This window comes from Marmota marmota, unplaced genomic scaffold (genome assembly GCF_001458135.2).
Source record: "Marmota marmota marmota unplaced genomic scaffold, marMar, whole genome shotgun sequence".
Classification (NCBI taxonomy): Eukaryota; Metazoa; Chordata; class Mammalia; order Rodentia; family Sciuridae; genus Marmota; species Marmota marmota.
In genome coordinates this window covers 1900964-1928329 of record NW_026000171.1, presented here as the reverse complement: position 1 = coordinate 1928329, position 27366 = coordinate 1900964, and the positions used below count along the sequence as shown (strand labels likewise).

At 45.2% G+C, this 27366-nt stretch overlaps 2 protein-coding genes and 1 pseudogene across 5 annotated transcripts; 1 reads left to right on the top strand and 2 right to left on the bottom strand.

Annotated features, from left to right (window-relative positions):
• The first annotated feature begins 418 nt into the window (after positions 1-418).
• Positions 419-6508, top strand: Cops7a (COP9 signalosome subunit 7A). 3 transcript variants are annotated; one of them, XM_015500690.2, is made up of 8 exons: positions 419-575; positions 1023-1228; positions 3374-3449; positions 3682-3770; positions 4657-4859; positions 5158-5263; positions 5419-5570; positions 5728-6508. In XM_015500690.2, the coding sequence occupies exons 2-8, from the start codon at positions 1067-1069 to the stop codon at positions 5765-5767; spliced, it is 828 nt and encodes a 275-aa protein (XP_015356176.1). In that variant the 5' UTR covers positions 419-575; positions 1023-1066; the 3' UTR covers positions 5768-6508. The 3 variants fall into 3 exon arrangements, with proteins under 3 accessions (XP_015356176.1, XP_015356178.1, XP_015356177.1); XM_015500692.2 differs by having other exon boundaries at positions 447-686; XM_015500691.2 differs by lacking the exon at positions 419-575 and adding an exon at positions 691-752.
• A 2318-nt stretch (positions 6509-8826) lies between these two features.
• Positions 8827-9385, bottom strand: LOC107154900 (annotated as a pseudogene).
• An 8316-nt stretch (positions 9386-17701) lies between these two features.
• On the bottom strand, positions 17702-22190 carry Mlf2 (myeloid leukemia factor 2). Of its 2 annotated transcripts, none has more exons than XM_015500689.2 (9): positions 21895-22190; positions 21382-21460; positions 20999-21125; positions 20714-20749; positions 20048-20101; positions 19514-19642; positions 19223-19382; positions 18483-18697; positions 17702-18229 (listed from the first exon to the last, which is right to left on the bottom strand). In XM_015500689.2, the coding sequence occupies exons 2-8, from the start codon at positions 21429-21431 to the stop codon at positions 18510-18512; spliced, it is 744 nt and encodes a 247-aa protein (XP_015356175.1). In that variant the 5' UTR covers positions 21432-21460; positions 21895-22190; the 3' UTR covers positions 17702-18229; positions 18483-18509. The 2 variants fall into 2 exon arrangements, with proteins under 2 accessions (XP_015356175.1, XP_015356174.1); XM_015500688.2 differs by having other exon boundaries at positions 22016-22190.
• Between the last annotated feature and the right edge of the window lie 5176 nt (positions 22191-27366).

Sequence of the window (27366 nt, the reverse complement as noted above, 5' to 3'; positions counted from 1 at the left end):
CTCCTTCTCCTCAAAAGGTGAGTGGCTTAACTACCCAGATGATCTTAGCCGCCGCTAATTTGTATTACTGATTATGGTTTCTTCCTCTATCACGTCTCTTCCCCCTTTTTTCCTGCTTCCTCACTCCTTCCACTATAGCTTTCCTCTCCTCCCAAGAACCGCCAGCTGCCGGGATCGCCACATGACTGGTAAGATTAGAGCTGACAGTGAGGCAGCCACTCGCACCGCAGGGGACCGAGGGTTCCTCGGTGACTCTCGCTCTTCCCCCAATAAAGTTTTATTGTAACATAGCGCGGGGTGGGTGGGGGGACGGCACTCGTCATTCTTCTCCAGCAACCAATCAAGAGAATAGAATGCTCCCATCCCTCCCCAGAGCATCGGCGGTCCGAAGGCGGAAGCGGGTTATGTTCCTCCCGGAACTACGTAGTAAAAGCGGAAGCACTACCGGAACCCGGCCATAGAAATGAGTAGCTAGAGCGACCCTGAGGGGGCGGGTGGCAGGAAAAGCTCGGAACAGCTGCCGGAGGTGGCGGAGCAGAAGGCCCACCCGGTGCGCTGGAAGACGAACCTTCCAGGTAGCGGTCCGCAGTCTGGCCCAGGGTTCGGCTGGGGCAGTCGGCGGGTCCCACAGTCCCAGGGCTGCCTCTTTAAGGGAGGAGGTGGAGCCACGTGTAAGGATAGTGCTGGTAAGGTCACGTGGTTAGGGCACGCGTGGAGAGCTGAGAGTGCTTCGTGGTTGGGATGGACACTGTGTGAGACCCCTTACCTGGCTGCAGCCTGTACCTTGATGTTCAGTGGGGTGCACGTGATGGGGCTTGGGATTAGGTTTAGAGGCTGTTAATGGAGGGTGGGCGTGGCAGCCGTGAATTGACTAAGATTTTTAGATCCTGAGTAGATCGTTCCAACTCTTAGTCCTCACTTCAGTAGTAATTTAGCCCCTCTACAATCCAGCTCCTTACCCTTGGGCTTCCTATCCTGCCAGTGTTTAGGAACCTCTAGCTTCACATCCTCTTTCCTTACAGCTCCAGACAACCTGAGCCCAAGGTTCCCACAGCTCAGTACAGCCATGAGTGCGGAGGTGAAAGTGACAGGGCAGAACCAGGAGCAATTTCTGCTCCTGGCCAAGTCGGCCAAAGGGGCAGCGCTGGCCACACTCATCCACCAGGTGCTGGAGGCCCCTGGTGTCTACGTGTTTGGGGAACTGCTGGATATGCCCAATGTTAGAGAGGTGGGTTGCTGGCTTGGGTAACCCACAGGGAAGCTTGGGACAAAAATTTTGACTTAAGAGTGGGCAACCCTGGCACCATTTAGTTGAACAAGGATACTGTGGTGATTAATGGCAACTTGCAAAAATAAACAAGCAGGTAAAGCTCTTTTTCCCTTTGGAGATGAGGAATCTGAAAAATGTAATATTTTTCATTTTTAACAAAGGACCATGTTATCATCCTAGCTTCTGAGGGGCTGAGGCAAGAAGATGATGGTCTTAAGTTTGAGGCCAGCCTGGCCAATTTAGTGAGACTATCACAAAATAAAAATGGCTGGGTCTATAGCTTTAGTGAATGGTAGAGCACCCTTGGTTTCAATTCCCAGTACTGCCCCCACTCAAATGGAAATAACACTATACTTAACCATTATTGTGGGAATCATATAAAATCATGAGAAAGTGTAAAGTTTGGTACAGATGGAAGGATTGAATAGGCCAAATTGACATGCCCTGTTCTCTCCCTCAGTGTAGTGTATGTTAATTCATTTAAAGTAGGCAAAGGAGAAGGAACACAGCAGAGAGAACCATTCACATAGAAGTGGCAAAGTGTAAAGAGTTTCAAGTCAATAGTGGATGGGTCATGAAGACTTGTGGCATCAGCCCATGTCCTATGATAGTGATATGTGGGTAAGTGGTGAGCCAAGTTTTTGAGGACCTATGGTTGAATCAATGGATTTAGCCTTTTTCTTTTTTTAATTGTAGATGAACACAATATCTTTGTTTTATTTATTTATTTTTTTAATGTGGTGCTGAGGATCGAACCCAGTGCTTCACCCATGCGAGCGTGGCAAGTGCTCAACCACTGAGCTACAACCCTAGCCTGGATTTAGCCTTTTTTGATCACTGTGGTATGGGGAAAACTGTGGTTATCTTTATACCCTGCTTTCATATTCAGTGGAACAAAAGCATATCAATCAAGGTAAAGAAAAAGAAGCACTGTTCTTTTTTCAAAATTTTATTTATTTAATTGTTGATTATAGACCTTTATTTATTTTTTTAAAATTTATTCACATGCAGTGCTGAGAATCGAACCCAGTGCCTCACATGCCAGGCGAGTGTGCTACCACTGAGCCACCACCCCAGCCCCAAGAAGCACTTTTTAATTGAGTACCTGTTTAATAATCTGCCAGTGATCTGGGAATACCAAAAAAGTGCATGACCCAAGGCTTACCCTTTCAAAGCTTATATTTCAGTTGAAAAGATAAGATGGATGGATATAAATCTGTAAATCCTTACTTAGCAAATATTTATTGAGGGAGTCAGTAACATGAATAGCTCTGCTAAATGCTAGTGGGATACCAGAGACTGGGTCTATAATCTTTTTTTTTTTTTTGCAGAGGGGTACTGGGGATTGAACTCAGGGGTACTCAACCACTAAGCTACATCCCTAGCCCTATTTTTTTGTATTTTATTTAGAGACAGGGTCTACACTGAGTTGTTTAGTGCCTCACTTTTTGCTGAGGCTGGCTTTGAACTCAAAATCCTCCTGTCTCAGCCTCTCATGCCGCTGGGATTACAGGTGTACGCCACCATACCCAGTGGATCTATAATCTTAATGAAAGGAAAGATATTCTTAAAGTAAGAACCTTCTGCAGGAATTAATTAAGTGCCAGAATAAGTGATCAGTGATAGGAGGAGAGGATCCATCTGGTGAGCTGGATCCATGAGATGGGTCTGAAGCAGAGGCCACAAATATAGGTGTCTGTCTAGGCTGAGTCAGGAGCCTGGTGAATTGGAGTACCACAGACTGCCTAAAGATACTTAAATTCAGAAATATTGCATATACTCTGATGGCCAAACAACACAATTTACAGTGCCTGATGTGTGTGTGGTCTGTTAAATTCCAAACTGAACGTTTTCAACACTGAATATAAGGTAGGAATTGGATGGTGGATGGAGGAAGAGAACATTGCTATAATAAAGACCTGGAAGTGGAAGTTAGCCCTTCCTGTAGGAAGATTAATCATTGAGAGGCAGAGAATGCCTCTTGGTGAATTAACATTGATTGAAAAAAATGTGGCCAGAAAATGGAGTTCAAAAATGATAAGGTTGGGAGGGTAATGAGGGAGGCCCTTCTGTCACCTCTTCTCTTCCTTCATATTCTTGCAGCTGGCTGAAAGTGACTTTGCTTCCACATTCCGGCTGCTCACAGTGTTTGCTTATGGAACATATGCCGACTACTTAGGTAACCAAGAGGGATTGGAGCTCTGGAGCAATGAAAATGGGAGAAGGGCAGTTTCTGGAGGGACTTAGAACTTCATAGGATGCTGCACTTAGATCCCCTGGGCATAAAGGTTTGGAGTCATAGCCTAAGCTGGCATGGAAAACGGGGGAAAAATGCAGGAGAAGGGGAGAAGGCCAAAGTTTCCCACAAAACTGAAAGTAGGAATCCATACAACTTTGTCCTTTTTCCCTAGCTGAAGCCAGGAATCTTCCTCCACTCACTGAAGCTCAGAAGAATAAACTTCGACACCTCTCAGTTGTCACCCTGGCTGCTAAAGTCAAGGTGAGTGACAGTCCCCCCCCAGTCCAAAGCCAGTGAGGTCTAGAGCATCTTTTATGTCCCACCGGGATAGCCCTTGACCAGACTTGCTTTTTCTTGCCCTTCCCTTCCCCTCTGCCAAGGTCTATATCTAAACTTCAATCAACTGAAGTTCTAAGTAAAACATCTTCTGTATTTTTGATTAAAATAGTAATAACTAAGATGCCAATCATGTGTCAGTGAACAAGTGCTTTCCTAACCACTATGTAATTGTTTCATGCCAGCAAAGTCTGATAGCTGGAAGTGGGGCTCTCTTCTAATGAAATTCTGGGCTTCTAGTGTTAGAATAAGCAATATGTAACCCAAAAATATATCTATATTCCTCTTGGGCTGTTTTTGTTAAATATCACCCCTTAACTCCCAATTGTTATTAGACCATTAAGTTGTTTCCTGGTTTTACTGAAAACAGGCTCTTTTGGATGCCTGAAAAGCAGACGGAATATAAATGATAAACAGAATCACTACAGACCTCACCCAGTATCACATACTTGCATCATGACAGGCTGATCTTGGCCAAGGGCTGTGGCATGTCCTGAGCTATGACCAAAGAATGACACCCATTCAGAAGTCACTTTCTCCCTGTGTGGTGTGGGGGATAAAGGTCTTGGGGGAGCATCAGTCTGGTAATTTATTTAAGCCATCCTTCTCATGATGCTGTTTTGAGGTGGGGGGACTTTTATTTAATTTGTTTCAGAACCAGCCTTTTAGAGGAAAGGATTTAGGAATAAGAGTGAAGAGCAGATGGGCCTGGGCAGGGGAAAATAAGAGAAGATTATTTTTGAAAGCCCTTCTCTGCTAAGGAACTTAACAAATTCTGTTCTGACCACCCCGCTCCTACCCTTGGCTCCAGTGCATCCCATATGCAGTGTTGCTAGAAGCCCTTGCTCTGCGTAATGTGCGGCAGCTAGAAGACCTGGTGATTGAGGCTGTGTATGCTGATGTGCTTCGCGGCTCACTGGATCAACGCAATCAGCGTCTAGAGGTTGACTACAGCATTGGACGGGACATCCAGCGCCAAGACCTTAGTGCCATTGCCCGAACCCTGCAGGAGTGGTGAGATCTGTATCCTGGTCCTGTCCCTTTTTTTTTCTCACTCCAAGAAAGCAAGCAGTGCTTCAAGATGGGAGAGGGTAGGACCTGGGCTGGGCTGTAGAAGTGGAACCTGAGAGGAGGGAGGGAAAGGAGCTCATTCCTCTACAGACTTCTGAAGGAAGGTGTAGAGGGGATCCTGAGAGTAGTAGTTGGGGAAGTCAGAGGGGAGGGAGTGTCTCACTCTTGAGGGATCTTAACTGAGAAGTGAGTCTGATGGTAGCCCTCATCTGAGGCCTCTCATCTCCCCTAACCCCTGCAGGTGTGTGGGCTGTGAAGTTGTGCTGTCAGGTATTGAGGAGCAAGTGAGCCGTGCCAACCAGCACAAGGAACAGCAGCTGGGCCTAAAGCAGCAGATTGAAAGTGAGGTGAGCAGGCAGGAGCAGGATGGATGCAGGCTTCCCCAGTCTGGGCACCTGGCCTGTGCAAGTGCTTTGGACATGGCTGTAGCAGGCAGACAAGATAAGTAGGGGCTGTCAGGTTTTGGAACCTTTTTGCTCTCCCCTTCTTTTCATCTTGATAGGTTGCCAACCTTAAAAAAACCATTAAAGTTACAACAGCAGCAGCTGCTGCAGCCACATCTCAGGACCCCGAGCAACACCTGACTGAACTGAGGGACCCAGCTCCAGGCACCAACCAGCGCCAGCCCAGCAAGAAGGCCTCAAAAGGGAAGGGGTAAGCCAGTGTGGTAGTGGCCCACTTTTACCTGAAGGACCTGGCTGCTGCACTTACTTTAGTCATTTGTGTGGGATGGGGATTTGGGGGAACCTCCAGGGATTAGGGAGATCCCCTGCATCCTCTCTCTTTCTGTCTCTCTCTCCTCCCTTGCCAGGCTCCGAGGGAGTGCCAAGATTTGGTCCAAGTCGAACTGAAGGGATTCATTATTTCTTTCCTGGGGATATGGGGCCCCAGCTGCCTGCCTACCTGCCCCTTAGGACTCCTCAGAGAGCCTTCCTGTGCCCCTGGCCAGCTGATAATCCTAGTTCATGACCTTTCACCTCCTGCACCCCAAAACATAGATTACATCTTTTCTAGGGAAGAAGCCAGTACAGGTCATGTTTTTATTGGTACTTTTTGCTCTACATGATTTTCCCATGTGTTTCATTGTTCCTTCTCCCTGTCATGCTCTCCTATTTCTTTAATAATTCAGCATCTGTCCCTGTTTATTACTTCTGTCATTGAGTAGGTGGGTAGTCCTGAAGGTTGCTCAGTCTCCAGCATAAGCCTCGGGTGTTCCTTCTACCACCCTTTCCCTGCATGTCAAATACCTGATTCCTACTCCCTACCCGTGCCTATTGGCTAGCATCTGAAGAGTGAGGGCCCTACCAGAATTCTTACCGTGAGAATTCTGGGAGCCAGTCTGCCATTCTGGGAGTGACTGGACACTTTCATTCTAGAGTCCCAGCACACTACAGTTTCCTTTCCCCCATCTTCCCCTTGGATCCTGGGAATGCTGCTGCTTCAGTGATTCTAGAGCCTAAGAAGGACAGCTGTTGAGATGTTGAGAAATGGTTCTTTCTTGGCTCTGACCATCTTGGGAAGCCCAATGGCAATCCTGGAAAGATTTATATCTCCTTTTGGAGTTTGGTGGGGAAGGGAATATAGATTGTATTTAAAAAAAAAAGTATATATGCATATATCTATCTATAACAGAACAGAAATAAATATAAGAAGTCTATCTACAAACATGCCCAGAACTCAATATCTTCTGTTATTGATATTTGTGGATGGGAATGAGACTCATTCCTAGTCTACTCTAAAGCAGAATACTAGAAAATAAAGAGAACCAGATACTATTTGCATAGTCCTAGCCCCACAGCTAAGACACCTAGCTCTTGGGCTTTCACTTTGGATAAGTTACTCCATGTCTCAGCATGTGTTCAGAAGTAATGAATACTTAGTACCAACACATGATAGATACCAGAGATGCAAACTGACCATTGCTGTCCTTGTTCTCAAGAAGCTTCACTTCATCTTGTTTCTTTCCACCTCAGATTTTTTTTTTTTTTTTTTGGTGCTGAGGATTGAACCCAGGGCCTTGAGCGTGTGAAGCAAGCGCTCTACCAACTGAGGTATATCCCCAGCCCCACCTCATAGAATTATAAGGGAAAGAGTTGATAGTGCTCTTGAATCTTTGCATTAAAACCAGATAAAAGTACCATGTCTGTTGGACTACTGCCCTCTGTCCAACTTAGCACTTCCCAAGAAGTATGCTGGGAGGATTGGATTCCTCCTGCTATGTGTTCTCTAGAATTAGGAAGCTCTAGTCTGAGGGACAGTTGAGCCCCCACATGCAAAGTGCTTTGTTGTATCTCATGACTTAACACTCAAGGTCACTCCAGGTGAACTGGGTTGCATGAAATAATCACACAGAGACAGAGAAAATACCTTTTTCTTTGGGTCCTGTGACAGCTCTGACCTTAGGGGTCCGTGGGAAAAGAGAGGAGCACATGCTGAACCCTTTTATGGGGAAGAGGCCATTTAAATGAGGCAAGGGATAGGATTACAAGGGAACAGGTGAGTGTAGCTCAATCCCTCTAGGTGCCACCTACTCCTAGGGCCACTCCCAGGACCATACCTGTGATCTTTTAGATTCCCTTGGTGTATCAAGACTTAAAGGTGCATGCATTTGGAGTGGCTCACCACAGTGCTTGACTTCTGCAAGTCCAAGTGGTCTTAATGTTGACTGAGCTGCTTGCCAAAGTTAGTGCTATTCTCTGGAGATTTAGGAGAGAGCATTCTTTATGGGTTCTAAAGCTTTTGTAAGTCATGGAACCAGAAAATGGGAGTAGAATTCTGATTTTTTGATTAAGGTGGACAAGATAAACTTAAGCCTTGAGGGGGCAATGGAGACTTAACAAAACCTATCCAGTGAGCCCCATTTTAGGAGCTTACATTTGTGGCTTCTCAGCTTTGCTATAGACAAACTTGTTGAGCTTGTTACCCCTGAAATAAACTCCTTCCTCCTAGGCCCTCCATTGTGTAGAAGTTGATAGTTTTTGGTGCTTATTTAAACTTGTCCCCAACTACCACCCAAGCCCCAGTTTTTCCTTTGGAACTTAGTATCTCCTTTCCCCCAGAGGCTCCCCCCAGTTAATAGCTGCATAAATTTCCCACTCCTAGAAATTTCTAGTTCCACACTTCAGTGAATGTCTCTTAAAGTCCAATGTAGAGTGGGCCTCGACTGCCCAGCTTCACATCAAAAGAGGGAGAGAGAACCATTCACATCTCTAGGGACAGGTAAATATAATTTGTTTTTTATTTACAAAGATAGAGCTCTTGATTACCAAGGCATGGGGAAAGGGCAGCACATTCTTTGGGAAGTAATGAGGGCTCAGTTTTGACCATGAAATTTGGCTCAAGATTTTGGGAATCGATGTGTAACCAAGATAATTTTTTTGAGATTGGATCTCACTAAATTGCTTAGGGCCTTGCTGAATTGCTGAGGCTGGCCTCAAACATGCACTCCTCTTGTGTCAGCTAGGATTATAGGCATGCATCACTGCACTGGGCTCTTCCTAAGAATTTTATCACTCACTTGCACGCTCATACATGCTGATCCCTACTGCTTAGCAATCTTAGATGATTTTAGGACTGGATGCCATGTTAATAGTAGGAAGAATCAGGCACAGTGGCACACTTCTGTAATCCTGGCAGTTTGGAAGGTGAGCAGAAGAATTATATTTGAGGTTAGCCTCAGCTACTTAACAAAACCCTGTATCAAAATGTAAAAAAAATTAAAGGAGTTGAGAATATAGCTCAGTTGTAGAGGGCTTGTCTGGCAAGTGTGAGGCCCTGAATTCCATCCCCAGTACAGCAAACAAAACAAAAAAACATTAAAATCTCTGGAGCTAAAAATGACAATTAGATGGGCACACACCTTTATGCACAAAAATGGTAAAATGTGTACTGTCAGTATTTTTTTTTTTTTTTGAGAACAATTTTTTATTCAATGATAGTCCATCTGTAGATGTTTCTTTTTCATATACACTTCATTTGTTTTATTAAAAAGTAAAGCCCTAAAAAGGGAGACCAGTTAGTCCTCAGACTCTAATCCATCTTCATCTTGACTAATCTGGAAATAACAAAGTTCGTAAGTCTCTTTGTCAAATTGCAGCCACACGAAGCCAATCACGAAGATGATTATTCTTAAGGTATTTCTTAGTAAGATATTTCAAATACCTCTTAGAGAACTGTTTCTCAGAAACAACTGAGATTTTATTCTTTTTTTTTTTTTGGAACTGGGGGTCGAACCCAGGGCTTTGCTAATGCTGAGATTTTATTCTTGAAGCGTTCAATGTGAATAACATTCCCGGGATTTCCAGTTTTCCCATTGACTTTAACCTTCTCCCTCAGAAACTGTTAAAAATATCCAGAATCAAAAATCCCATCTTTTACAGGATGAGTAAGGTCCATATTAAACTTCCAAGTAGTCCTCTTAGGCTTCTTGTCTTCCTGCAGCACCATCTTGACAGCTGGCCGCATGATCAGAGAGCGTTAGCGATTAGAAATTCCTCACTTAGATAGGCATGGCAATGTATACCTATAACCCCAGCTGCTTAGAACACTGAGGCAGGAGGATTGTGAGTCCAAGGCCAGTCTGGACAATGTGACAAGTCCCTGTCTCAAAAAAAAAAAAAAGGGCTGGAGCTCAGTGGCAGAGCACTTGCTTACCATATGTGAGGCACTGGGTTTGATCCTTAGCACCACATACAAAAATAAGCAAATAAAATAAAGTCATGCTGTCCATCTACAACTACAAAAAAAAAAAAAAAGAAGAAGAAAAAAGTTCCCAGTTTAGATGACTCTTCCAACAGGGATAGATTGAACAGAGTTTACAAGGGCATCTAAGTAGTATATTAGTTATCCATTGCTGTGCAACAAATGACAGTAAAATTAAATGGCTTAAAACATCTCAGCCAGATGTGGTGGCACACACCTATAATCCCAGTGGCTGGGGAGGCTGAGGCTAAAGGATTGCATGTTCAAAGCCAGACTCAGCAATTAAGCAAGGCCCTAAGCAACTTGTCTCAAAAAATAAAAATGGCTGGGGATATGGCGTAGTGTTCAAGTATTCCTGAGTTTAGTCCCTGGTACCAATAACAACAACAACAAAACCCCCAAATTATCTCAGTTTTTATGGGGAGAGAATCTGAGTTGCACTATTTTCTGCCTCAGTGTGTCTCCCAAGGCTATATTCAAGGTGTTAGCTAAGGCCATAATCTTCTCTAGGTTCAGTGGTCATCAGTAAAAATCACTTCTTCGTGGGTGATTGGACTGAAGACCTTATTAGAAGACTAAGGATTGGCCAGAAGTTGCCCAGAAGACAACACTAGCAAGCTGAAGTCACAGTCTTTTGTGACAATCACAGAAGTGACATCCAGTCGCTTTTTACTCAGTAGGCCAGCCTGTACTCAAGGAACATAGATTAGACAGGGTATGACTGTCAGAAGGCAGAGATCATTGAGAGCCATGTTAGAAGTTGTCTGCCACAGGCAGTGTTTCTGTGGACCACCAGCATCAAAATCATTATGGGAGCTTTTGAAAGTAAGCCTTGCAGCCAGTCCTACCCTAGTTCCTATCAAATTAGAATCTCTAGGATGTGAAAGGGAAATGTGCCTTTATACTCTCATTGACTCTGTCAGGTAGTGTCAACATGGATCAAATGAACGGTTTCTACTGCAGGTCCTGGATGAACAGGTAAGAGCCTAGGTCACCATCTGGGAAGAAAGAATGAGCAAAGATAAAATTTTGAATACAGGGTGTAAGACACCACACTGCACTATGAATGCAAGACACCACACGACACAAATCACCGGAGAGATTCCGCTTTATTACAAAAGGCTGTGGGCTTATATAGATCTAAGGGGAGGTGGCAGGGCTTAGGTAAGTGATGGGTCACCCGTTTATTGGCAAGTTCTTCCAGATGTCAGTTCTGGAGCCCAAGAAGTTAATTCTTATTGGGGCTAATGTTTCCCACCCGCGGGATTTGAATAATGGCGCCGGCGGGAAATTTTCACGCTAGTGAAAAGAAGGGAAAGTAGGAAGAGAAAGTCGTTAGGCGCCATGTTGAGGTTTTTCTTTGGGGTGCGGCTGCCATTTATACTGTTCCCAACACAGGGTAAGAAAGCATGACTTATTCTGCCCTTTAAGGTTTTTAAGTGCATGGTTACAAATTATCTGTTTAGTAGGTGTTAAAAAGTATTGAGTAAGTTGAAAGTGGTTAACAGGGACCTATATCTTGCCTGGGGTCAGAAAAAGACATGACCTTTAAACTGAAATTAGAAGCCAAGTAGTAGTTAGCCTGATGAAGAGAAGGGAGAATGCATCTTAATTGGGAAGAATGTCAGACTTTAACCTGTATCCCTCATAGGAAATGCATAACTTTTGTGATGCATCGGCATATATGGTCCTATACTTACTATTTATTTTCATTGAATTGGTAAATATATGTTGGCTGAAAAATCTGAAATATATCAGCCATGAAGTTTTTGTTATATACTTTTTTGGGCTTTGGGATTTTGGGTGATTTTTGTCTTTTTGCTTATCTATTTTTCTATGATAATTGTTAATAAAAGCTAATATTTACTAGGTCTTTACTGGTCAGGCAACATTCTAAGTGAAATAGAAAATATGAACTGCCAGGCACAGGTGCATGCCTGTAATCCCAGTGGCTCAGGAGGTTGAGGTAAGAGGATTACAAAGTTTAAGGCTAGCCTGGCCAACATAAAAAAGGTCTGGAGTCAGTATTCTATGCTTCCACCTTGAGAAGGAACATAAGGGTAGCCAGGCACGGTGGCCCATGCCTGCAATTAACCTCAGTGACTTAGGATGCTGAGGCAGAAGATGATGAGTTTGAGACCAGCCTCAGCAATTTAGTGAGACTGTCTCAGAAAGAAAAATTTTAAAAGGGTGGTGGATATATAGCAGTGGGAAAGCCCAGTACCCCTCCCCAAAAAACAAAAAGAAGGAGCTAATAGTCCTTTAAAAGTATTTAAAAAGATAAAATAAGGGCAAAAATAAACTCAAAGTAAGCAGAAAGTGAGATTAGTGAAATTGACAGCAGAAAAAAATATTTTAAAAAAATGAACCCAAAAACCCAAATATTGTTGTTTTTTTTTCATGCCGGGGATCAAACTGGGGCCTTGTACTGTGTGCTCAGCCCAAAAGTCGACCATTTTAAATAACCAATAGAACTGATAAACCTCTAGCCATACTAATAAAAAGGAAGGGAGGAGAGAAGACACAAATTACCAATTCAAGAATAAAAGGGGATATTACCAGAGATCACAAGGGTTAATAAGAGAACCCTATAATTCTACACACAAATTCAGTAGTCGGCAAAATTGGCCAAATCCTTGTCCTGTGGTATGAATCTTTTTTCCCCTCCACAATTCATATTGGAACTTAATTCCCTCTGCAACTGTGTTGGGAGGTAGGGCTTAATGGGAGGTGATAGGTCATGAGGGCTCTGACCTCATGAATAAATTAATGATGTAATAGAAAGGGTTTTTAAGACTGGGTTCACACTCTTACGTGAGGAACATCACTCCTTCCCTGTAGAGGATGCAGTATTCAAGGTTCCTTCTTAGGAACAGGTACTGGGAACTCACCAAACACCAAGACTGCCAGCACCTTGATTTTGGACTTCTCAATCTTTAGAACTGTGAGAAATAAATTTCTGGTTTTTTTATAATTTATCCCATCTGGGGTGTGCTGTTATAGTAGCACAAAAGGGTCTAAGGCATCTTGAAAGCCAAAAATTACCAAAACTCACACAAGAGAAGATGTAAACACAAAATGTACAGCCATAAAAATTATAGACGATCTTATAGGAGAAATCAACTCATAGTTAAGCAAAGAGTTCTTATGATATAAAAAACATGATTCGGGGCTGGGGATGTGGCTCAAGCGGTAGCGTGCTTGCCTGGCGTGCGTGCGGCCTGGGTTCGATCCTCAGCACCACATACAAAGATGTTGTGTCTGCCGAAAACTAAAAAATAAATGTTAAAATTCTCTCTCTCTCTCTCTCTCTCTCTCTCTCTCTGTCTCTCTCTAAAAAAAAAAATAATAATAAAAATAAAAAACATGATTCATGTCTTGCAAGGTGGCACACACTTATGATGCCAGCTACTCTGGAGACTGAGGCAGGAGGATCACAAGTTCAAGACCAGCCTGGGCAATTTAGCAAGACCCTGTTTCAAAAGGATGAGTAGGTGAGGATGTAATTCAGTGGTAGAGTGCCCCTGGGATCAATTCTCAGTGCCACAGAACAATAAATAGCTATAATGATGGTAAATAAGCATATGAAAAGATGCTCAATATGGTTAGCCATTAAGGAGATGCAAATTAAAACCACAATGAAGCTTGCACAGGTGGTGCACACCTGTAATTCCAGCAACTTGGGAGGCTGAGGCAGGAGGATTACTTGAGCCCAGAAGTTCCAGACGAGTCTGGGCAACATAGTGAAACCACTTCAAACAAAAAACCAGACATACTGAGTTACTGGCATACTAATAGCTATTATTTCAAACACTGTACTATTACTTGGGTAAATTTTAATAAAAAAATGTGTTTAAACCATCAAGAAACTTTTTATTTAAAGGACTCCAGTGGTAAATCATTCTGTACAGTATATTAATAACATTTACGTCAATGTTTTGAGTCCTGGCTCTTGCTGGCCGCAAGAGGCTGTGTGATATTGACCTTCACCTGTTTCTTCAGTAGTAAACAGGAGCCTGGGGGGCGGGGGTTGGATATCTGTAATTGCTGCATTGGATCCTTTGCAACCTCAAGATTTTGCTTTTGTAAGTCTAAAGTGGTCCTACTGTCACATTTCAGAATTCCCAGAGCAAGTGATCTGTAAAGTCTCATCAACTTTGAAATTGTCATTTATATCAAACACTGGGTTGTTTAAATAAGGCTCATCTATACTGAGATTCAGCTTGTCTTGCTAAGTTGCTTAGGGCCTCTCTAAGTTCTTGAGCCTGGCTTCAAACCTGTGATCCTCCTGCTTCGGCCTCCTGGGCCGCTAGGATTACAGGTGTGAACCACCACACCCATTGGTTCCATCTTTTTTTTTTTTTTTTTAATATATTTTTAGTTGTAGGTGAACATAATACCTTTATTTTATTTTTATATGGTGCTAAGGATGGAACCCAGTGCCTCACGCATGCTAGGTAAGCACTCTATCACTGAGCCAGAACCCCAGACCCTGGCTCCATCTTTTAAAAGACTCAATTCAAGTCCTACAGGCCCTTTTCTATCCTCCCACTTGATGTCAGCCTCAGACTTCTCTGGCCCTCTTGGCAGAGGATACTGATACCTTGAAAAATGATACAGATCCTGCAAGGTCTTCAGATAGCAGGTGACAGTAGACGAAAGGAGGGGATGGATGCTGGAAGAAACCAGGAGCATTCCCATCCAAAAGATTAAATGTTCAGGGAGGAAGAATAGCATGTTAAAGGGCAGAGAGAGGGTTAAGGAACTCTGAATGCTAACCCAACTTGCCTCTTTTAGGGATTGTTCAGAGGGCCTGAGCCTAGAGGGGGATGTCTTACCTACTTCTCCTGGCCCCTCCAGAGGTACCATTTAAGACCAGACATGAGGCTGAGACATCTCAGAGCCACCAGCACTCTGCATAGGGGAAAAACCCCCTTTTGTAGCAGCCCTGCCACACTTTTGCACCCAGGCCTCTGTTGTGCCCTTCCCTCAGGGCCAGTTCTGTACCCTGCCCCCTTCCCCAGGCTCTGCCCAGGGATAATGCTCCTTGGGAGAACCAGCTACACAAGGACTCCTCCAGGCCCTGGCCTCCTTGTTTATTTCTCTTGTCTCCTATGACTGTCTTCATCTTCATCTCCCCCTCCAGTGCAGCCGCACCTGTCCCTTGCCTCTCTCATCTGAAGACCTCGGTGATATAAAGGAACAGCAAGTAAAAACTACTCTTTTTACCCCTAACCCACAGAAATTATTTGAGTGAAGGAATCCTTGGCCCTTGCTGTTCTCTCAGCCCCTAGAATGACATTCTCAGGACTGGGAGCATAGGGCAGAAAGATATATGGAGTTAAGTAGACTTAGAATATTTAGGCTGGGAGACCAAACTACTGGGTTCTTATTGTGGGTCAGCCTCTGGTATTTTGGGTAACCTCAGTTTATATACTTGGACACTGGGCAGAAAAAAAGGAGAGAAAGAATACTACTAGGATCTGGAGGGATTGTTCAGTGGGAGGGAAAATTTCTCAAACTAACAGATGAGTAAGGGTAACCCAAAATATTTGTTTCTACTTGTCAGTTTGTGGGCTGGAGGCAATAGAGGGTGTAAAAGGTGATGAGAGTGGAGAGCTGGGTACCAATTCCAGGCCAGGAGGATGATTTCCATACTGTGTCTAAAGCATTTTAGACTGAGAAGGAGTCGTCATCTCTCCCACTGTTAGTTCTATGCTTTGTAAGATGGTCCTTTCTAGTTACTGGTGGCAATGAGGACATATATTCATACCTAAGAATTGTGAGTATTGAGTTAGTGTAGAAAAACCATTTGACACAATACACGGATATAAATGACCGCTCTCTGTTCCTAGCATTTTCCTTAATTACTTCATCCCTGTCTGCTCCTTCAGTGCTCTGGTCTCCATCCTCAGCTCCTAAAATGCTTTAGACACAGTATGGAAATCATCCTCCTGGCCTGGAATTGGTACCCAGCTCTCCACTCTCATCACCTTTTACCCTCTCTATTGCCTCTGGCCCACAAACTGACAAGTAGAAACAAATATTTTGGATTACCCTTACTCATCTGTTAGTTTGGGAAATTTTCCCTCCCACTGAACAATCCCTCCAGATCCTAGTAGTATCCTTTCTCTCCTTTTTTCTGCCCAGTGTCCACGTATATAAATTGAAGTTACCCAAAGAACCAGAGGCTGACCCACAATAAGAACCCAGTAGTTTGGTCTCCCAGCCTAAGTATTCTCCCTACCTGGTCAGAGTATAGGCTACACTTAAAAATGAGGGCTGGTAATGCCTTTGAGTTCCAGCCTCCATCAATCAGAATCTAGCTGGTGGATGGATAATTTACACTTGTTTGACTGCTGGGATGCCTGGATTCTTTCAGTTGCTGGGTTCCTTTGACCCAGTCATGAATCCACACTGGCCCTATTTTTATTTATTTATTTATTATATATATATTTTTAGGTGTAGATGGACACAACACAATGCCTTTATTTTTATGTGGTGCTGAGGATCGAGCCTGGGTCCCGCCCGTGCTAGGCGAGCGCTCTACCGCTGAGCCACAATCCTAGCCCCACTGGCCCTATTTTTAATAAGTTTAGTAACACTGGACTAGGAAGTCAGGGCCTGCTACTGAGCTCAACTTTATCTCTCTCTTGTCCAGTGACTAGACAAATCCCCCTTGTCCTTTTTTTTTTTTTGTACCAGGGATTGAATTTGGGGCACTCAACTACTGAGCCACATTCCCAGCCACCTTTGTTTGTATTTTGAGGCCAATTTACATAGGGCCTAAATTGCTGAGACTGGCCTTGAACCCAAGATTACAGGAGTGTGCCACCACACCTGGCCCCCTCTTGTTTTTAAACAGGGTCTAATTTGCCCAGGTTGGTCTCAAACTCGAGAGCCTGCATTCTCAACTCCTGAGTAACTGGCATTACAGGTATATACCATTATACAGGGCTCCCCTTATCCTTTTGAATCTACTTGTCCCAGACATGGGGAAAATACTCCCTGCCCTACGAGGCCCCAAAAGCCTTAAGAGTGTCCTTTGGCCCTTCCCATTAGAAAAGATATTTATTTTTGTACTTGAAGTCAAACCTAGGTGTGCTCTACCACTGAGCTACGTCCCTAGACCTTTTTGAGAAAGGGTCTAATTTTCTAAAGCTGGCCTTGAACTTGCAATCCTCCTGCCTCACCCTCCTAAGTTGTTGAGGTTGAAGCTTGCAACACCACACCCAGCTCAGGAAGAATATAGACTGGCTGGGGTTGCAGTTTGGTGGTAGAGTACTTACCTAGCATGCATGAAGCCCCGAGTTCAGTCCCCAGCATTAAAAAAAGCAAAAAAAAAAAAAAAAAAAATCCTGAGGGTCTCATAAGCATCTGCCATCATGAAACAAGTTCCCTAGAGGGACAGAGTGATCTACTTGGCTGCAAATCAAGAGTGAATATCTTTAAGAAATGTGAGCTCCCCCAGCACAGCTCAAGTTCCAGGTTAGTTTTCTTTGTTGGTTTCTTTCCTGAGCTCAAATTCTCAACAAGGGTAGCGGGTTTGAAGACACTGCTCACTCCAGAGCTCTTCTCCCTTGAAGGCCTTTGTGTTGTCTGGACTCTGCCTGCTCTGTACAAGTGTTCCTTTCCACAGTCTCAGGGAGTAACTCTGCGGGCAGTCAGTTTCTCAGGTACCTGTGAGCTATGCCCTACATGCCCCTAAAGAGTAAAGTTAAAGGGGCTGGGGTTGTGGCTCAGTGGTAGAGCGCTTGCCTTGCATGCATGGGGCACTGGGTTCGATCCTCAGCACCACATACATACATACATACATAAATGAAGGTACTGTGTCCTACAACTAAAAAAAAAAGAAAGAAAGAAAAAAGAGTGAAGGAGATCTGGCAAGATAGTAGCTTCATTTTCATCCCCTAGCCTGGCCCAGCTGACTGCTGCTGCCCTCCCCTGCTAGCACACAGCCCCACTGTCACCATTAAAGGGGCTGAGACACAGCAAGAAACAAAAAGGAGTAAGAATATGACTAGGAGAGAGGAAAGTTGAACAAGCAAAGTATAGCCAAAATCCTCCTTTTTTTTTTTTTTTTCTCATTCTCCTTTATTCCATAAACACCTAGTTACAAGTTGCACAAATCAAAAAATAAAGGCAAAGAAGGGTATGGGGAAGGTTTTTGTGATGTGAGTGAATGGGAGCGTGGGGAGGAGACAAGAGTTGGGAACTCTCCACAGCCCTGGACAGGACTATGACTCCTGTACTAAGGGCTCTGAGGAACAGGTGGGCAAAGATCCAGGGTAGCTAAGGGATGGAGGAGGTCTCTAAACCCAGAGCTCACCCCTTCTGCGCATGGCAGGGGTACAATGGAGAAAATGAGGTTTGAAGATGGAGCAGCAAAATGAAAAATCAAGTTAGTGGATAATAGAACAAGTGGTGTCATTGTGTGGTAGGGGGATTAAAGACAGAAAATGTAGGTATCGAGGGCAGTATAAGGTTCTCCCTGAGACCCCCAGGGAGAGGTGGGGGCCAGCTTGCCTGTTAATTTAATATTAAATTGGGGGTGGGAGTTGGACAGGAAAAAGTTTTTTCAGGGGATGATTTCTCAGCCTCTCAGCCTGTACCTGGAAGGGAAGAAAGATGAACACATATCAAAAGGAAGAAAAAAAATATAAAAAAGCCAAGGATTAGGATTTAATCCTCTATTCCAGTGAGAGCATTTTTCTTTCTTTGCCAGCTAGAAGTTAAACTATTAAGAAAAGTATTAGCTGGGAATCTGGATTGCTTCTGCCTGATGGCAGAGGAAGGTGCATAGGTATGCTCCCCAGCCCCCTTCTGGGCTTGTCACCTTATCATTCCTCCCCCTCAGATACTTACATGAAAGGCTGAGGACTTAGGGGGCCTTCACCAGTCATAGCGGCGGGACTGTCGGGAGGGGGAGTCCTCAGGTCCCTGGATGGCCAGGCGGGGAGGCCCCTCGGCCCTTCGACCCCCACTCACAGATGCCTCATGCCTTCGAAATTCCAGAGGGCGCTGCTGCCGGAATCTGGATGTCTCTCTTCGCCACTCATCATCAAATGCTGCTGCCTCACCTGAGGAAAACACAAAACAGATATGATACCTCCACATAGCATGCTGCTGGAGGCAGATGCTACAGTAAGACTTCTAAGATAAAAACTAGTGGTGAAGATGAAAGGGAGGGTGGGGTTGGGGGGACAGAGGCATAGAAGGGAACAACTTTACTTAGCTCTTTGGGTTTCCACATGGTCCCTGGACACTACTGGCAGGCCTAAAGTATGAGGAATTATACACACCCTGGGTATTTAATAAATATTTACTGATTTGAAAAAAGTGAAATAATAGCAGGAGAAAGGAAAAAACTGATCTGGATAAGAAAGGGTAGAATACCAACAATATTTGATTTCAGTGACAAAGTCTTCTGGCAGGACAATGCCAGCACCTGATTGGGTGCCTAACCTGACAACAAGTCTCAAGTATAGGGTTTGCCCATAATTTTGCACAAGAAATATCTGTGGGAGCAGGCAGACAAAGCTATGATATAGCTCAGAGGAACTAGACTTGGAGCTGCTGGGCAGGATGTGGGAAGGAAGGCTTACTCTCATCCAGGTTGATATAGTCCTGCCGTTCCTCCTGGTCTCCTGTGCGGTGATTTCGGGAACGCTGGAGGATGTGAGCCCTGTCTCGGATGTGATGCCCAATGGACATCTGCTCTAGTCCACTGTCTGAGTCACGGACAGTCCTCCGTGTCTCCCGGATCTAAGATGAGGCAGAACATGGCATACTTGGTTGTCCCTTCCAAAGCTCTGGCTACAACATCCCAGGATGAACACACCACCCACAACTTATTTCTGAAAAAAGGTGGTGGTGGTGCCACTGTCCCCACATACCCCGCCTGGTGCTGAGCGCATCTCTGATGTCTCCTGATAGACCTTGGGGGCACCATCACCAGTATTGGAGTAGGAGATGACGGTAGAGGATGAAAAGGTCTGGCAATTGCCCCCAGCTGTCATATGCTCCTGAGGAGGAAAAGGGAGGGCAGGACTGAATGGGGAGAGGTTCTCTCTGGAGGAGGGATTTCCTTCCCCTTCAGCTGTTTGTTCTTGCCTGTACCTTTCTCACAAATGTGAGAACAGAGAAAACATCATTAACCACCTACGCCCAATTCTTCTTGAGTCCAACACTAAACAAGAAGAAACTCAAGAGATAAAACCCAAATTGCATATTTAAAAAGAATACTGCTCTTCTTTACATCTGGGCATGAGAGCAGATTCAGGATCCCAGTGCTCTGATTCAGTGATTTCACCCAGTTCAACCCCCTCACTAGCAGTCCCCCAATCCCACCAAAGAAAACACAAGGTATTGCCAGCCATCACTAAGGAAAGGATATGGGGCATGGGAAGGATGTAGTGCAAAAGTCTCACCATATTTCCAATCATGTCATTCATCATCCCAAACATGTCCATGAAGCCACCCGACTAGAGGAAAGAGATGGAAGACAGAGTCAAGGAAGCAATGTCAGGGCTCGGATGGAATGTTGCTGCTCAGGTACCTTCCAGAAACCTGGCTATACATCCCCTTTCTCTTCTTCCTGCATATCTAGCAACTGCTATTTATCATTTTCCATTAACATAGTCAGAACATTCATTTCTCCTCCATAAACTGCTGGCCCCTTCTTCAATCTCTATGGCTGCTGTAATCCAATTTTCCCTCTCCTGACTGCCATATTCCCCTGTCTTTGGAAATGATCCAGTCAATGGATTCTAAGCTCACAAGGCAGAGCTTGAGAAAATGTTAAAATCCAAAATCCATCTCCTTGGCTCTTCAACTGCCCCTGCCCCCTCAAAAGAACAAATTTTGCTACACAATTACATCTTCTGATTGGGTATGTACCTCTAGGAGCACAGAAGTGAGCAGTATCTTTAGCTCACAGGACTCCTAGCACCTCATCAACTCTTAAGTTTTGTGAATAGTATCAAAAGAAAAGATTCTGAGGCCACCTACAAGGCTATTCCTGAGTGACACATTTGGAAATAACATCTAAGGTTATAGTATCTAAGACTGAGGAACAGAAGAAGATAAGGACTCACCATTCCCAGCATCCCAAAGGGGGAGACAGCCCCAGCCTACAGCAACACATGAGGAACAGCAATTAGAGACCACATCCTTTCTCCTTACCACCCCAAACCAGACTCATAACCTCCATTTTATTTTTCCATCCTTAAAAGGGGCCACAAAACACTTTTTCCAGACCCAACTCCACTCCTAGGAGATCACTGCACTTGCCAAGTTGGTTCTAGTACAAGAAAATCAATGTGCTTTACTAATTGCCCCCAACCTTTCTCTGGGTCTCAGGTATGTTTCAGCACTGTTACCTGCATCCTGCGGCTGGCAGGCCTGGTCCCTGGCATGTTGCCATCTGTGATGCTAAGGAAGGGGCTATAGCCAAAGCCACCTGACAACATGCGGCTCATATGCTGACGGTGAATAGCAAAGGGGTCCCTGTTGAGTGAAAATACGGTATGGGTGGCAGAAAGGCTAAGCTGTCAAACGCCCATCCCCCAACCCCCAGAATAATAGTCACAGGGCACTCAGTGACACAGATGCCGACTTCCCTCTAAGTGGGAGCTGTAGCTGAGTATCCAGCCAATTCCAACCAGTCCCAGCCATGGGAACCCAGATGTCAGTTTCAACTGCTCAGAGACCTGAAGTGGAGTGGGATGAGAGCTCTAAAGCATGAGGGGGAGGGAATTCTCACATCAGGAACATGGGATCCTCAGGCTCCACGTCCCTCATGAAGCGGAACATCCTGATCTCAGCTTCAGGGGGGCTCTGCACTGTTAAGATGTTGAGACTCAGTTACTTAGAGGCAGCCAGGCTTCTAAAATACCCGCTCAGGTTAGTGAGACTCTGAGCACGCTCCTTTCAAATACTGACTGACTCCTCCAAACTCCTGGGAGAACCTTCTCCAGGTGTCCCACAACGCTTTAGGAGAGAAGAACGCTCCAAACCCCTCTCTCTCATTTAGAGCCATGGAAAATTTTCCCAAGTCTCTCAATTTTTGGCCTCCCCCACTCAAAGCCATCCGTTTCCCAAAGCCCTAGCTTGGAGCACACTCCCCGCTCCTCCCCTAACGCCAGTCCTTCACGAGAATCCCGAGTGCCGGCCCTCCGCCCCGTTAATGACCCCAAACACCCCGCCCTCCACAGAACACCCGGCTGCTGTCACCCCCCCCCCGCCCCCACCAGGCGGCGGGCCTCCCTCTACCCACCGCGCCTGCCCGTGGCTGCCCCAGCTCCGGCCTCCCCGCCGGAGGGAGCAGGAGGGAGGCCTGAGGCATGCCAGACTCAGAGACCCTGCAGCCCCACGGGCCCGCTCTCCTCGAGCCTCACCGGTCCCCGACTCGGGCTCAGCGGCCCATCCGGCCGGTTTCGCTTCTCACTGCGCTGCAGGATCAGGGTCGTGGCCCGGGACGCACGGATTGGTCTGGGCTTGAGCTCCACGGCCTCCCGCGCCGCCTACTCCCTAAGCTGCCACCTCTGTACCCCCGCCCTCGGCCCGCGGAGCACGAACCTCGGCCAGGCCCGGACGGAAGTGACGTCACGATAGACCGCCCCGGGGCCGAGCAGCAAGAGCCCCGCCTGCTGGCGTGGGTGGGGAGCAAGCGAGGGGGCGGTATAGCTGAGTGGGGCCAAGGCCCACCAGTCCTGTGGGGATGAAGGGGAGGCCTCATTAATAAACTGGATCTTGGTTCTGGGGACTGGAAGAGACTCCCTGTGAGGGTGGGAGGAGGAGGAAGGGAGTCGGTTCCTCGGGGAAGACCGCGAAGAGAGGGGGCTGGGCGGTGCAGCACTTTCTGTGAGGAAAGAGAATGGGGCAGGCACCCGTGGGGGGTGGGGCTAGCTCTCTGTGGGCGACGGGGTGGGGCGGATCCCTGGGGGGCCCTTTAAGCAGATTGCCTACAGAAGCGTTTAGCCGGGGAGGGAAGGAGGGAGGACAGCCTTTCTGCGCGGGAGGCATTAGGACCCGTCCCTTCGGGAGGGCGGGGTCCGTGGAGTGACGTAGAGGAGGAGGTGACAACTCTCTAGCTCAGGTCTAGTTCAGGCTTGGAAAAGTCGGACTGGGGCAAAGAGAATCAGGTTGGGGGAGTGGCCGCCAGGTGGCGCTCCTCTGCCAGGCTGGAACTTCAGCCCTTTGGGAATTGGTGTTGGCAAGGCTCCTGGACCACTCAGTGACCCATCTGTGAAGGGTCGGAATGTCAAAGGCTCTGCTTCTGAAATGTTAGGTTTTGTTTTTTGGTGCTGGGGCTGAACCCAGGGCCTCGCGCATTCCAAACATGTGCTTTACCATTGAGCTACACCCCAGTCCTTGAAATCTTCGTTTAGTGCTAATTTCTCCTTTCTTTAACTCTTGTGACTTTAAAAGCTCCCAGTCCCGCACCAATCTTTCTTCCCTGTATTTAGGTAGATAGGTCAAGGGTCTAAAGTTTGGGGGAAAAAGAGGTGGAGAGCTCAGTTAACCAGGATCACCCCCCCCCGTGAATCTAAAAGCGACCTAGAAGACCTGACTCCAAGGCCAGGGACTGATACTTTGACATAGTAAATGTCTTGCATAAAATCTGACTCTGCTGAAGAGAAGTGCCCTCCCCCTTGGGGTCAGGGATTTCAACTATATAGTATAGATTTGGAACCAGACACATCCAAACTCCAACTCTGGCTGGTTCTTTACTCTGGCTTTTAGTCTCATTGTTGCTGACTGGAGCACACCTGTAATCCCAGAGGCTGAGACATGAGGATCAGGAGTTCAAAGCCAGCCTCAGCAACAGCAAGGCACTAAGCAATTCAGTGAGACCCTGTCTCTAAATGAAATATAATATAGGGCTGGGGATGTGGCTCAGTGTTCAAGTGCCTCTGAATTCAATCCCTGGTGAGAGAGAGAGAGAGAGAGAGAGAGAGAGAGAGATTTGTTCCCACAATTCCCTGTGGGAAGAGGAGATGGTCCCTGGTACTCAGGAAAAGGTGCTGGGAGCAGGGCTTCTAAGGTTTCCTTGGACTTGATTATTATTAAAAAGGAAAAAAACAATAGTGGAGACTTGAGGAGCAGACAGTTAAGCCAGACTTGCAAAGTCAAAGAAAACCGGAAGAGTACAAAAAATTTGTTTTCCATTGATATTTCTGGGAAAGAGACTTAGTAAGATCTTAAGTTTTTCTGGGGACATCCCACCATGCAACTGCCCTTTCCTCTTGCCCCAAAGGAAAAGTAGTTTGGAATAAGACAGTGACCCCAGCCTAGTGGAACACATCTGTAATCCCAGCAACTCAGAAGTTTGAGGCAGGAGCATTGCAAGTTTGAGACCAAACTTGGGGAGACTCTTCCTCAAAATAAAAAGTAGAAATGGGCTGGGGATGTAGCTCAGTGGTAGAGTGCCCTTGAGTTCAATCCTCAGTACCCCAAAAGAAAGTTACCCCACTGAAAGTTCTTCTACCCAGACTTAACTAAGAACATTTATTTTTGTCTTCTCCTCCTTCCAAAGCAAGTATTTTCTTTTTCTTTTCTCATTTTTGTGGTGATAGGGATTTAAACTAGGGCCTCACATATGCTAGGTAAGTATTCTATAACTGAGCTACACCCTAACCCCAAAGCAAGTTCTTTATTATCCAGGCAGTCAACAAATGTTTAAGGATGTGTCTCTTAGGTATATTGTACTAAACATAAAAAGAAAAGGATAAGACAGACCCTGCCAATGTGAGGCATAAAATCTTCTAGCCTCCTTGTTTCTTATTTGATTATATGATATCTACTGTCTTTAGGTGGCTGCAGCCCTTTTCTTTCTTCCAAACCTCAAGAATCTCATATCAATTATTTTTATCTTTGCATGATTTTAAATAAATGTGTTATCACTCCTGGGAATATTTATAAATTACAATTTAGCTCTTAACCATGAGACATAGCTTGAAGACGAAGGTTTCTTTCTTTCTGTCTTTTTTGTTGTTGTTGTTGTTGTACCAGGGATTGAACTCAGGGGCACTTGATCACTGAGCCATATCCGGAGCCCTATTTTGTATTTTATTAGAGACAGGGTCTCACTGAGTTGCTTAGCAGCCTTACTTTTACTGAGGCTGGCTTTGAATTTGCGATCCTCCTGTCTCAGCCTCTTGAGCCACTGTTATTACAGGTGTGCACGACCTTGCCAGGCTGAAGCCTAGGTTTGGATTCAGGAGAAAAAACATTCTTGAGACTAGGTGTGATGGTGAATGCCTGTAATCCCAGCTACTCAGGAGGCCAAGAGATAAGGATCACAAGTTCAGATTGGAGGCTAGTCTTGGGCAATTTAGTGAAACCCTATCTTGAAATAAAGAAAGCTGGAAATATAGCTCAGTGGTAGAGTACTTGCTTAACATGTATGAGGCCTTGGGTTCAATCCCAAGGAAAGAAAAATTGTCGAACAGGTAGGGATGACAGAGATGTATTAGCTTATTCAGCAGCCTCTATCTTACCATATAGGTGGCTATCTACTGTAGGAATTGAAAGGATACATACAATTTTACAAATAACTAGAGTTTATACCTGTATTCCTTCTCTTTCCTTCTCCTTCCTTTTCTTTCCCTCTCCTTCCTTTTGCTTCTTTTCCCTTCCCTTTTCCTCTTTCCCTCCCTCCCTGCCTGCCCATCTTCCTTCCTTCTCTGTCCAATGAATTTCAAGGAATTCTTCAGTCATTCAAGTTTTCCATAAATATGAATATAGAAGGCAAATCAGGCCCTGCCAGGGGTAAGGCAAAGGAGGATAAATATCAATGGGAAGGAAGAGAACCAAAATGATTCCTATCTTTACTACTCTATCTTGTACATCCAAGTCAGGAAATCCTTGAGAGGGTAGAGCTAGACCAGAGAAGAGGCCTTCTTTAAGTGTGAGTTCACACATCTGGAGCAAACCCAGGGCAGCTAGATATTTGAACAGAGTGAAGGTGGAGCAATGATGTTACATAGGGTAATTACGACATTCTGTTTTTTAGTAGAAAGGTGGATTTTGCATTTCAGGAAATAATTTTGAACTTCTATAAAATGCCAGGCATGGATATAGGTGCTGAAGATACAAAAATCCTTAAGTCATGATTGAAAACATAAGGAGTAAGGCTCAGTGGCGCATGCCTATAATCCCAGTGCTCAGGAGGCTGAGGCAGGAGGGTCATGAGTTCAAACCCAGCCTCAGCAACAGCAAGGCCCTAAGCAACTCAGTGAGACGCTGTCCCTAAATAAAATACAAAAAGGGTTGGGAATATGGCACAGTGGTTAAGCACCCCTGGGTTCAAACCTCTGTATCAAAAAAAAATAAGGAGCCTAGGCTTCAAGTCAGTGAGTAATGCTGACCCTTTAAGTAGAGGGAGGAGGGGGCTTAGAGTCAAGAGGAGGCCCTCAAGGACTATAAAGAATCTGAAAAAGGAAAGGAAATAGAAGGTGGATGATGGCCCCTTCCCATGTATGCATGGGTGGATGAGAGTACTATCAATTGAAATAGGAAACACAAGTGAGCTGCTGGGAGAGAGAAACTGAAGGGAATTGGAGTGAGGACTCTTAGAGATCAGGAGAGAAGTTAAGCTAGAGATTTGAGAGTTACCAGTGTTTGAGATCTGTGTTGGTAACAGGACTTCAAACCATGAAAATGCACGGTGGAATAGCTTAAAGGGCTGCAAAGAGTAAGAACAGGACCTATGAGACTGAAGTCACCTAGAAGGGTTTAGTCAGCACCCATTTGCTCTTCATAGTGATTAAGTCCTCCTTCAGTTTTTTTCTTGTTCTTTTTTTTTCTTTTTTCTTTCTTTTTTTTTTTTTGCATTCAGTAAGTTTCTAACTGTCACTCCTGGTCCCATTTTCCCTAGTGTTTTCATGTTCACTTTATTGGTCCCCTGGATCAGCCACACAGCCTGTTTTAGTTTTGCTAGTTGGTTGGTTGATAGCTATTGGGGATTGAACCCAGCGTGCTTCACCACTGAGCTACAACCCCTGCCCTTTTCATTTATTTGGAGGCAGGGGTCTAGTTAAGATGCTGAGAAGCTGGCCTCAAACTTGAGATCCTCCTGCCTCATCCTCATTAGAATAAAAAATACTCCATGTCAAAATATACTCTACTGTCATGTGTATATTATAAGAACAAATAAAAATTTTTTTTTGTTTGTACATGGTGCTGAGGATTGAACCCAGGCCACACGCATGCCAGGCGAGCACGCTACCACTTGAGCCACATTCCCAGCCCAAGGACAAGTAAAATTGAGAGAGAGAAAGAGAGAGAGAGAGAGATATCCTCCTTCCTCAGCTTCCCAAGTCATTGGGATTACTAGATGTGTGCCACTGGGCCTGTCTACACAGTCTGTTTAGTCTGAAACATTAAACATGAAAATCTGAACACACACACACACACCTATGGTAAAGTATATGGCAACAGTGGTCTAGATGACCTTAAACAGCAACTGTAATTGTCCTCTGTGTGTGTGTGCTGGCAATAAAGCAAAGGCCTCATGCATACCTTGGCAAGTACTCTACCACTGAGCTACATCCTTAGCCCTTTGGCTTTCTAATTACAAATCACTGGGGCAGCAGGTGAGAAAAGGAGGTAGAAAAGGAAACAGGGGGGCTGGGGATGTGGCTCAAGCGGTAGAGCACTCCCCTGGCATGTGCGCAGTCCTCAGCAACACATACAAATAAAGATGTTGTGTCTGCCAAAAACTAAAAAAAAAAAAAAAAAAAAA

Excerpts from the sequence above, each read along its gene's own strand:
- Mlf2 (XM_015500689.2), bottom strand. The coding sequence starts at position 21,431 with ATGTTCCGCTTCATGAGGGACGTGGAGCCTGAGGATCCCATGTTCCTG. Across the intron at positions 21,126-21,381 it reads GAGGATCCCATGTTCCTGAT|GGACCCCTTTGCTATTCACC; the intron begins GTGAGAATTCCC and ends TTCACTCAACAG. Across the intron at positions 19,383-19,513 it reads TGCGCTCAGCACCAGGCGGG|ATCCGGGAGACACGGAGGAC; the intron begins GTATGTGGGGAC and ends GCCTCATCTTAG.
- Cops7a (XM_015500690.2), top strand. The coding sequence starts at position 1,067 with ATGAGTGCGGAGGTGAAAGTGACAGGGCAGAACCAGGAGCAATTTCTG. Across the intron at positions 3,450-3,681 it reads AACATATGCCGACTACTTAG|CTGAAGCCAGGAATCTTCCT; the intron begins GTAACCAAGAGG and ends CTTTTTCCCTAG. Across the intron at positions 3,771-4,656 it reads CCCTGGCTGCTAAAGTCAAG|TGCATCCCATATGCAGTGTT; the intron begins GTGAGTGACAGT and ends CCTTGGCTCCAG.